The following is a 10,932-nucleotide window of genomic DNA, read 5'->3' on the forward strand; positions in this document are numbered from 1 at the left end:
GGTCATGATCTCTGGGTTCGTGGGTTTGAGCCCCATTGTCTCCCTCTCTCTCTGCCCTTCCCCCTTTCACATATTCTCTTTTCCTCTCAAAATAAATAAAAAACATTAAAAAAAATTATAGGCTGGTGACCTCTTTGCTGAGCTCTGTAGAGTTTTGCACTTCCAACTGCCTACTTAACATTTCAACTTGAATGCTTAATGCATATTTTAATTTTAATATTCAAATTTAATTTCCGTCTCTTTAACTGGCTCCTTATGAAGTCTCCAATTTCAGTAATGGCTTTATCATACCCAATGTTTAAGCCAAAAACCCAAAATTCATCCTTGATTTATTTTTCTTATACTCTCATATCCCATTTATCCACAGGTTCTACATTTTCTATCTCTAACATCTATCCCAAATTCATTTACACCTCTCCATTCCCTGCAAGTACCACCCAAATCTAAGCCATCATCACTTTTGCTTATAACCATGTTTGCACGGGAACTGGTCCAATTCTTCCTCTCCAACCTCATTTCCAAGTGCTCTCGCCTATCACCCTGTGACCAACTTAGCTTTGGCCTCATTGGTCTCCTCCCTATTCCTCAAACAAGCCAAGCTCTTTGTCATCCCAAGATTTTGCTTTTCTTTACTCTGCCTGTTACACTAATTCTCACTCTAACTCATCTCATGTCTGACTCTACCTGATCCTTCCAGACCCCTTCAATTGTTGCCTTCCCTAAACCAGCCCACCACTTACCTTATCACATCACCTAGCTTATTTTTACTTTATAAAGCATTTAAAACAGTTTTGAATTACCTTATTTACCTGTTTACTAGTTTACGGTATTTCTCCCCTGACTGGAAGATAAGCTGGAAGATCACAGCAGAGAAGGTGTCTTTTTAATGCATGGCTGTGTCCCTTGAACTAAAAGAAGAAATGTCCAATACATAGTAGGCTTTTAATAAATGTTTGTTAAAGAATCGAATGGATACTTAGGTGAAGGATTGATGTAAAATTCCATTGAGATCCCCTAACCTTTTCATTTCTGCCCAAAGGATTCATCTTTAGTCATCAGTGATAGCTTTGATAGCTAGCTACCCAAAACAAGTTTGCTTACTGTATTCATTTACTTTTGATTCAGCCTGGGCTTGTTAATCATTGTCTCTACTACTACTAATAACTACTTTGGGAAGCTAGTGGGAAAAGCAAAAAACGATGATTCTGATATATTCAGGATATCTCCTGGCTGATGTGGTCAGTATCTAAATAAGTGATGCCCACTCATCAATCATTTCTCTACTTCCTGCAAATGAATCTCCCTGCAAAAATCATCAGATCCTCTCAATCTTGAATACTGACAAGAAGTCCCTATGGACTCCCTAACTCTGCTGAAGATCCGGAGGGGTCCTAGACACTAAGATTTAAAAGCCCCACTCTCAGAACAAGATTAGAAAACTGACAGGCAAAATTGTAGTTACCTCAGGTTCTGGAAAGGAGCAGAACATGAAGGTAAGTAGAAGTTTTACTTACTTGAGACTTTTAAGCTATTTTATAGTTTCTTACCCATTTTATCTTTAATAAGCATTTTATAAGCTAACGGATATTTAAACAATATGCCTTAAAATATAAAAATCATTTGATTTTACTTCAAAAAAAATCAGTCATTTGAGTGAATTAATGGAAATAACATATTTCTACTTTTTCTTGCAAAGAGAACTCCCTTGCGGATTAATTACAAGGTAGACTAGGGAATCACCCTCTCCCCCACATGCGAAGTGTTATTAAAAATAATTATCAAAAATAGGTCACGTCGAAAAGTAAGAGGTTTGTAATTGTTCGGGTGTAATGGAGTAGAAGATCCTATAGGCACAGAAACTACTTTCTTTGATCTTTTCTTGTAGGGACTCGGAAGTCTGGTGGCAACAACCTTGGCTCTTTTTCTAGTGTTTTCTTTCATAGGAAATTCCAGCAGCGCGCCACAGGTAATCAAACGCAAACACCGGGGCTCCTGGATGTTCTTTCCCTCCCTTCCTTCTTTTCTTTTCTTTTTTCTCTTCTCCCTTCCTCCCTCCCCCTCTTTCTTTCTTTTTGCTAATAGAGGACTGGGCTACATTGTGTATTAACCGCTTTTCTCTTCTACCTGGGTTGTAGGGACTCTTTGAGAGAAGGAACTGGACTCCCCAATCTATGCTCTATCTGAAGGGTGCACGTACGTTCCAAATACTTTGCTCTCCCTACATCAATAAAGGAAGATCTTTAGGGGTGTAAGAATCCATGGGATAGATGCGTGGGGAGAAAGTAATATCGAGTGTGTTCCCTTAATAGCCGAGGTCATCCTGCAGGACAGAGTGGGGGTGGGGGGGTGTGGCAACGGAAGAAAAAGACTCCCTGATTGTTAGAAATTCTCCATCCTCAAGTGGAGGGTTGCTGGCTCTTGCCGCACGGGAAGACTGCAGACTGGCCTGGGAAACACCCCACGGGCTTGTGAACCCGACCACCGCTCCAAAGCCCATGCATCGCGGCGGGCCGGGCGCGGGCAGGTACCGGCTGGGTGCAGCAGCTGCAGGAAGTGCTCGGGCCGGTCCCGGCTCGGCGCAGACAGGCGTGGGGGCAGGGCTCGTCTGGGGGCGGGCAGCGCAGGGGCGGGGCGCTGGTAAAGGGCTCTTGGTGCAGTCCGGGGGTGCGCGACGAGCGCCCGAAAACCGGCTGTCCCGCGCGGACCCAGGCCGCCGCCGCGGACCCACCCCTCCTGACCTGGAGCCCATTTTAACCGCGATTGTTGAGTGTTTAGCCGGCCAGCTCAGCCCCGCATCTCGCCTTTGCAGAGGGGCGCCGCTTCATCTCGGACCAGAGTCGGAAGAAGGACCTCTCGGACCGGCCGCCCCCGGGTGAGTGAGCCAAGGAGAGGGGGGCGGTCCGGAGACTGGCAGCAGGACTCAGCGGGCAGGGCGCGCTCGGCCAGGCGCCGAACAACTGCGGCTCCGCTCCGGGAGGGACGTGGCTCCGGGGCCACCCTGGGGGAGAGCCAGCCAGGGCTGAGTCCAAGCTGGCAGCCAGGGCACCGCGCACTGGTGCGCGGCTGAGGCTGGGGCTGACGCTCCCGAAGCTGAACTGGGCCTCGGCTGCTCCGACCGCCCTCTGGCCGACGGGTGTGCAGAGGTCCCGGGGGTGGGGGTTATCCAGAGACAGGCCAGGCCTGGGCTTCACGTTCGAGGAGTCAAGGAGGAGGAGGAGGAGGAGTGAGAACTGTGCAACTGCCCCTAAATGTACCTCCCCGCTTTTGGCAAGACCTTTACACGGTTTCCTCTTCAATGTTCTTGTTACTAAACTAGTGTTTTTCCCGGAAACTTCAAATGTACGCTCCTATTCATTACTAGAAAGGGCTCTAAAGCAACTCAAAACCGGAAATAGTTCATAGGCAGGGGCCATTAAGAGTAGGGCCAGGGACTGTTATTTTCCTTATGTGTGGCCAAGAATATAGATTATTATTTCAAACTGCTTTGAACGAATGAGACAGGAAGTAGTCGAGACTCCAAGGAGGATCCATCCCATCCAGATGTTTCTGCCCAGACATCCCATGTTAAGCTCTGAAGGGAAAAGTTACTCAGGGTCCTTTATACTAATGCACTCTCCTTTCATGGCATTGTCTGCAGTATATTTAAATTCCTTTCCATATATGTAATACACAGCAAAACCAATTGTAAGTAACGTCCAAGGGAAGTGTGAAATGTTTCAATTCATAAAAATCAGTCCTCTGTGGAAGGGGCATCCTTGGCTAAGGCATCAAAAACCTATTTTATAAGGGTTTTTCTATTTATAGTATATCAGAATAGGGTTTATCTACTACAGGAATATTTAAATGCTAATAAGAATGTGTATACACTTTTATTTCTCCAGAAAGACGAAGCCCAAATCCGCAACTACTAACTCTTCCAGAGACAGCAGCTCTGCTACTGGCTTCCTTGCAGAGACCGCAAGAAGGTACAAATATAGTGACCGCTTTCAACTGCGGGACAGGGAAGCTTTGATCACTTTTGGGATTCTGTGTTGAATACCAAGTTGCCTTTGTCCAGATTTTTGAATATAATTAACAGTTGCCCCCCTCCACAAACAATTCATACATCTTTCTTATATAAACACTAGCACATTTCTCATTAACGTGAGTCCCCAAGAACATGAAAACATTTCCTTGAGGACACTGGGGAATTTCATATTAATTTCATAAACCAGAGCCTATTGTGACCTCATTTTCACTTAGAACTTTAGCACTAAAAATGTTCAAAGTTCAACCTCATTGTATACAGTTAATAAAACTGAAGCCAAAGAGGTTTAAAAATGTTAAATCCAGTTGCTCACTATTAAAGACTGGGCCAAATGAAATTGTTGACAATGAAATAGTTTTTACTTGCATATGTAGCAGTATCTTATGGCTGATCCTAATAGATTCTAAGCCTGTGTAATTTTCATTATCCTATACAGCTGCTTCTATATGAAGATTAGGTATAATTTTCAAATAGAGACACTCTGGACCACCTGGGTGGCCTGGTCAGTTAGGCATCCGACTTCGCTCAGGTCATGATCTCACGGCTGGTGAGTTCCAGCCCCACATCGAACTGTGCTGACAGCTCAGAACCTGCAGCCAGCTTCAGATTCTGTGTCTCTCTCTGCCCTTCCCCAGTTCGTGCTCTGCCTCTCAAAAATAAATAAACATTTCAAAATTTTTTTTAAAAATAGAGACACTCTGTCCATGTAGCATTGAAACCACTAGTTGAATTAAGGCATCTTGCTACTAGATAAGTCAGGGCTTTGGAGTATGTAACAGACTGGGTTCAAATCCTTGTTCTGCTGCTTTACTAGCTAGATGACCCTGAGTCTTAGTATCCTTATTGGTAAAATGGAATAATGATACCCATGTGCAGGGTTGCTATGAGAGCCAATTGGAACAAGGTACATAGTTTTAGTTACTATTAACAATAGAGGTCATCAAAGCATTATTCAGACCTAGAATGTTCCCTCTCAAAAATTGTAATGATGCCATATTGTGACATAATTTAAAATTTTAAATATTAAAAAAAAAAAAATATATATATATATATATATAGCAAGTGGTCTGGTGATCAAAGCACAGGCTGCTGGCCTTGTGCTGTGACACATATGCTAATGGAGAAGACATATCCTTGGTGCCTACTATTGGATGGGCCATATGAGGAGGAAAAAAGAGCAAAACGTATTTTCCAGCTTCAAGCTTATGGTTTTATTGGGAAAAAAAAAAATACTGATGAGAAGCAAATGCAAGAGAGTGGGATTGGAGGTCTTCTGAACTCAGTGCAAGGCCGAGGTCAACGTGGATGGGTAGTGGGGATTATCATACTTAATTGAGCAAATATGCATTTATGCCTGCTAGGCGCCAGCTAACTGGCAGGCGGAGAAGAAAGCAGATTAAGGGGAAGCAGGAATGAGAACAATCTTTGCAGCAAAATGATAGGGTGAGCAGTCAGTGGAATAGCAGAACGCAGGAGGAGTGGTTATGTTAGAGCTAGGACTACCATTACTGCTATTATTACTACTGCCCGGAGCTACTAGTTGTTGAGGGCTTACTATAATGCAGGGGGCCAGGTGCTGTTTCAGCATATGATATAGGTCAATACTTTCAGCCCTCATAGTAACCCTGGGAGGTAAGGACATTATTATCCACACTTTCCAGGTGAGAAAATAGAGGCACAAAAAGATTAAGTAGCTTGCCCACTATTACATAGCAGGTACTTACTAGAACCGAGATGAAGAATGAAGATAATTTGTCTTTGTTTGAGAATCAGTAAGAAGTCCTCTGGATTCACAGCAGAATGATGACATGGTGAAGGAGGATGAATCTGATTATGGCACAGAGAGTAACAATAAAACAATGATTATGGTTCAGAGAGTAACAATAAGAACAGTAACAATATCTACAATATAGGAACATCTGCCTGTGTCAGATATGAATGCTAACCTTTATAGCTGAGAAAACTGAACCTTTATGAAGTGTGTTTACTTTCCTAAAGTCATGCAATTGGTAAAAAGCCACGTTGGGATTTTAACTCAGGTCCAAGTGATTCCACTGCTCTCTCCATATATCTTGCCATCTCTCAAATGCATTGTATCGAACAGGAAAGACCACAGATGGGGATCAGGGAGAAGCCAAGGAAAGTGAAAGGAAACCACAGGAGTGAGGAGATGAGGTGGAGCAGTCAGGAATGGACAGAGAGGCTCCACTCCGAGGTATCCTGGAAGGAAGAATAAGTAACTATTCACCGAAAGGATAAAAGGGAATCCAGAACAAGCACATTTTTGAAGTGGTATTATGGGAGTTTGAAATGGTTATGCTGGTGAGGAATGAAAATTTCTGTGGATATAATGGAAGTTCAGTTTGAGATGACAGAGACAGTCCAGTGAGTAAAGGAGTGTAGGTCAGTGGTTCTCAATTATCCATCTATGGACTGGTTCCATTGGAGTTAACTGGAGAGAGTCCTCAAAATACAGATGGCTCAGCCTTAGACCCAGAGATTCTGATTCTGTAAAACTTATATGAGGCCTCAGAATCTGTATCCTTGAAAAGTTCCCCCAAATGATTCTGATGGTCAGTCAGATATGGGAACTACTGGAATTCAGAGCCAGTTAATAAAGAGTGAAACCATGAAAATGGAAATCTCTTCTAGGCCTCAGATATAACAGGAGAAGGGCAGACAATAAAGGATTTGCCTTGGAGAGTACCTAGAGATTAAGGGGAATGGAGGAAAGTCATATCAGTGAAGGGACTTTTAAAGGAGAAGGCAGGGATGTAAGAGGAGAACCAGAATAACAGCATATCCAGAAATCAAGAATGGAGAGTTCCAAGAAAGGAGTGATTAAAGCATCACATGGAGCAGAATGGTTAGTAAGAGTACAGAAATCAATGGAAAGGAAGATCCTGTTGGCTAGGACGGGTCACTGAATAGCAGTTCACAGGACTTTAGCTGAGCCCCTGCCCAGTGATACTACTTGCCACTGCCATGCCCCTTCTGAAACCTTGTTGAGAGCGAATTGGGGACAAGAAGTAAGCAGTGCTACCTGTCCTGGCTCTCAGGACTCTTGCAATGAAAAGGTGAGAAGTATTTGGATCATGGATAGAGGATACTGCATCCAAGATGACCTTTACTAAATTGGACATTCGGCAGGCATGCTTACTGATTGTTGAAATGTGTTAGGAGATCGCTGGCGAAGATGGATTGAAGGAGACATTTTTGATTTGGTTTTTGGGAAGATGTGTGAAGCCAGAAAGAAAATAAATAAATAAAAAGTGAGCTAGAATGAAAGGGGGGGGGGAATTTCAAAGAGGGGAAGAAAGGGGCCCCTGGGTGGCTCAGTCGGTTGAGCATCTGACTTTGGTTCATGTCAGGATCTCACGGTTCATGAGTTCGATGTCTGGTTCTGTGCTGACAGCTCAGAGCCTGGAGCGTGCTTTGGATTCTGTGTCTCCCTCTCTGGCCCTCCCCTGCTCACGCTGTGTCTGTGTGTGTGTGTGTCTCTCTCTCGAGAATAAATAACATTAAAAAAAAATTAAAGAGAGGAAGAAGAATCTTCATTAGAAACTTTAGGAAAGGGTGTGTGATTATAGGTCCCAATTTCAAGTCTTTTTTGGAAAATAAATATAACTTAAAATTTTTTATTTTAGAGAGAGAGAGCACGAGTGGAGGAGAGGAGTAGAGAGAGAGAGAATCCCAAGCAGGCTCCATGCTCAGTGCAGAGCCTGACATGCAGCTCAATCCCATGACCCTGGGATCATGACCTGAGCCGAAATCAAGAGTTGGACACTTAACCGACTGAACCACCAGGCTCCCTGGAAAATAAATGTAATTTTGTAGTCATTGAAGTTTCCACAGTAGCTTGTTTCTGATGATGAAATAAGGGAACAAAATTTTATTACTTTGAATTGATGAGAAAGTTTTGGATTTACATACGATATATTCGTTACTAGCTGCCTTTAATATTTTTATTCTAAAATCCCTAAGTATTACTTGGTAGACTCTTATTTTATATAGTTAACTTTTATTTTAGTAATTGATATACAAGGATGCACTTCTTACAGAGTTTTTTTTCCCCTTCTCTTTAAAGAGCAGCCCATCATCTGTAATATTCTAAAATGTGCTAGCCATTCAAGTTAAAATGTAACTCAGACATTTGAATTATATTGTAACTAACTAAAGGAATGTGATTTTATCTAGAAATAATCTTAAGGAAGGTTAGGAGATGCATTTTCCTCTGGCAACTCCCAGTCCTGACACCATGGTAAGTTTTAGCTCTTCTGCCCCGTTGTTACAGTCCCAGGAACCTGCTATCATCTGACTTCTTGGCTATCCTGCCCTGGAAGTGATACCTCATGCTCTAAAGTTTTGCAATCCCATCCAGCTAACAAGTGTCTCCTCTTTTTGTTTCATTTCCTCCCCAGGCCTACTATAGCTCAGGTAATAAGAGAATATGTGCAAAAGTATTCCCATGTCATCTTTCCCAAGTAGGATGCATTGTTAATAGGAAACAGGGAAACAGTGCCTTGATGCAATTTAATGGTTCTAATTGTGGATATTTTATTTTATTTTTTATTTTATTTATTTTAATTTTTTTAATGTTTATTTATTTTTGAGAGAGAGAGAGAGAGAGAGAGCACAAGTAGGGGAGGGCCAGTGAGAGAGGGAGACACAGAATCTGAAGCAGGCTCCAGGCTCCGAGCTGCCAGCACAGAGCCTGACGTGGGGCTCAAACTCATAGACCCCGAGATCATGACCTGAGCTGAAATTGTATGCTTAACCAACTGAGCCACCCAGGCATCCCTAATGGTGGATATTTTAGACATGTGGCACACTTAGAGCAAGATATGTGGCCTTTTCAGATTTCTACCGAACATACCATATTATAGTTTCACTCATTCTAGAGAGTGACATGTGACATGTGAGTTCCCCTATGTGTGTAGATATGAGGGGAAAAAATTTTAAACTAAATCGATCAGAACACACTTATTTTGATTCTCCATAGCAAAGTGCAGGAATTAACATAATCTAGGAGGCTAAATGTTTGTTTTTTAAAGTTCTCTTTATCTTATCTTTTCTCCTTTTAAAACACGGAGAATTATGTTTATTTTATGTATTTTTTTTTTCTCACAGCTGGAGAAGAAAACTTTGATCAAACCAGAATCCTAGAAGACTACTAACCTGGGGAAAATAGACCAAATTACATTCAAATACAGTTCTGTTCTTGTTGAAAACATGAGCCATGTAAATAAAGCCTTTGGAGGCTTTTTACTTCAGTTGTAATCTTAGGAACATGCACAACCAGTTTCATTCTTTCCAGCAACAAAGGTAATGTAGAGTTCTTAGCTGAGAGCATCACCTTCTTTCATTGCTTCTGGTCCTGTTTAGATCACCTTGTGTCTTAGTCCCCTTTAGAATTAAGCATAAGGCCAGCGACTCTTTAGAGTGTGCTTTCTTTTTGTTAAAACGAGTCTATCTTGATCTAGTGATTCTCAGTTGTTGGTTTTTTTTTTTCATTCTGTTACCCCTTGCATTGTCTTGGCACTCAGCAGCAGATCTCCCTCTCCTTTTCTGCTCCCCACCCCCCCCCCCTCCGTCTTCATGGGTGGGGGGATGGGGAGGCATGGCAGGATGGGAAAGAGTAGAGTGTTCTCTTAATAGTTCATCTAGGAGACATAAATTAAGAAGGGAAGAGGAAGGAGTTGACTGGGAAGAAGCCCTGTGATAAGAACACTTCAGTGTAGTTGCTGAAAGAGGGCATGATCTCTGAAGCTGGTGGAAGGTTCCACAATGGAGAGCTTCCCTTTGTGTTATTTGGGGATCTCCCTGAATTCTGGGAGTTACTGGGAAATAAGCAGATGGAGACACACTCTGTTCCTGTGTACATTGTACAAAAGGAACAAACCAGTTTTTCAGAGGTAACTCATTTTTCACAGCTAAACAGATTCAAAGAGTCTGCTTACTCTAATTAGCTAGAGTTCTAGGCTTTATTTTACCTTAAAACATTACATAAAACACCCTGATAACATCAGTACAGAGTGATATGCCCAATCTGGTCCTTCTCAAAACTTTGAACTTAGGTTCAAAACTGTCTGAAAAAAACACACACATGCAGTAACACACACACACATATCCACAGCAAGCATAATAACCTATTTTTTTGGAATTGGAATGTGATCACCATGTTAATTTTTTAACCTAATTAATTGAGAGCTATTATTGATAAATGTCATAAGTGGAAAACATTGTTAATTCTTATTGTCATCAATATATAGCCATTATTCAGTAGCTAAAGAATACCTTTATGTGAATGTATCTGTACCTTGAGATTAGTTTCACTGTGTTATGAAGTCAAAACCTTGCTTATAAGATTTGTCTGTATCTTGTTTCATAATTGAATAATGAAACTATATTCAAGTTAATGTAACACAGATCTCTTGCAAAAACTAATATGCTAGCATTAAAAAAACTATGTGGTATTATATAGGCACCTGTCATTTATTATGAATTGACTTTAAAGTGGATTTTCTAGATAGTTCTTGTATCCAGTATATTGAGATTTTACTCATCTGACATAGACTTATACATATTGGCTATTTAAACATCATGCTTATTCCAAGAATATTTTAAAACCCTATCATGTGAAATAATTCTTCCCACAACTAAGCAGAACAACCTCAAGTATTTCACACTAAAACAGAGTTTTTAAAAGCTTTCAGGAGGTATGTGGGTGGCTCAGTTGGTTATCTGACTTTGGCTCAGGTCATGATATCATGGTCCGTGAGTTTGAGCCCCACGTCAGACTCTGTGCTGACAGCTCAGAGCCTGGATCCTGCTTCGGATTCTGTCTCCCTCTCTCTCTTCCCCTCCCCCACTCGTGCTCTGTCTCTCTCTCTCTCTCTCTCTCT

At 41.9% G+C, this 10,932-nt stretch overlaps 1 protein-coding gene across 1 annotated transcript; it reads left to right on the forward strand.

Annotated features, from left to right (window-relative positions):
• Positions 1-1,487: 1,487 nt before the first annotated feature.
• Positions 1,488-10,506, forward strand: SPX (spexin hormone). The gene is made up of 6 exons (XM_047867279.1): positions 1,488-1,493; positions 1,886-1,966; positions 2,136-2,193; positions 2,810-2,872; positions 3,882-3,965; positions 9,158-10,506. The coding sequence occupies exons 1-6, from the start codon at positions 1,488-1,490 to the stop codon at positions 9,202-9,204; spliced, it is 339 nt and encodes a 112-aa protein (XP_047723235.1). The 3' UTR covers positions 9,205-10,506.
• The last annotated feature ends 426 nt before the right edge of the window (positions 10,507-10,932 follow it).

This window comes from Prionailurus viverrinus, chromosome B4 (assembly GCF_022837055.1).
Source record: "Prionailurus viverrinus isolate Anna chromosome B4, UM_Priviv_1.0, whole genome shotgun sequence".
Taxonomy (NCBI): Eukaryota; Metazoa; Chordata; class Mammalia; order Carnivora; family Felidae; genus Prionailurus; species Prionailurus viverrinus.

What these genes read in the sequence shown, in the direction of transcription:
- SPX (XM_047867279.1), top strand. An exon ending in ATTCCAGCAGCGCGCCACAG is followed by an intron (nt 1,967 to 2,135) that starts GTAATCAAACGC and finishes CCTGGGTTGTAG; the next exon opens with GGACTCTTTGAGAGAAGGAA. An exon ending in GCTCTATCTGAAGGGTGCAC is followed by an intron (nt 2,194 to 2,809) that starts GTACGTTCCAAA and finishes TCGCCTTTGCAG; the next exon opens with AGGGGCGCCGCTTCATCTCG.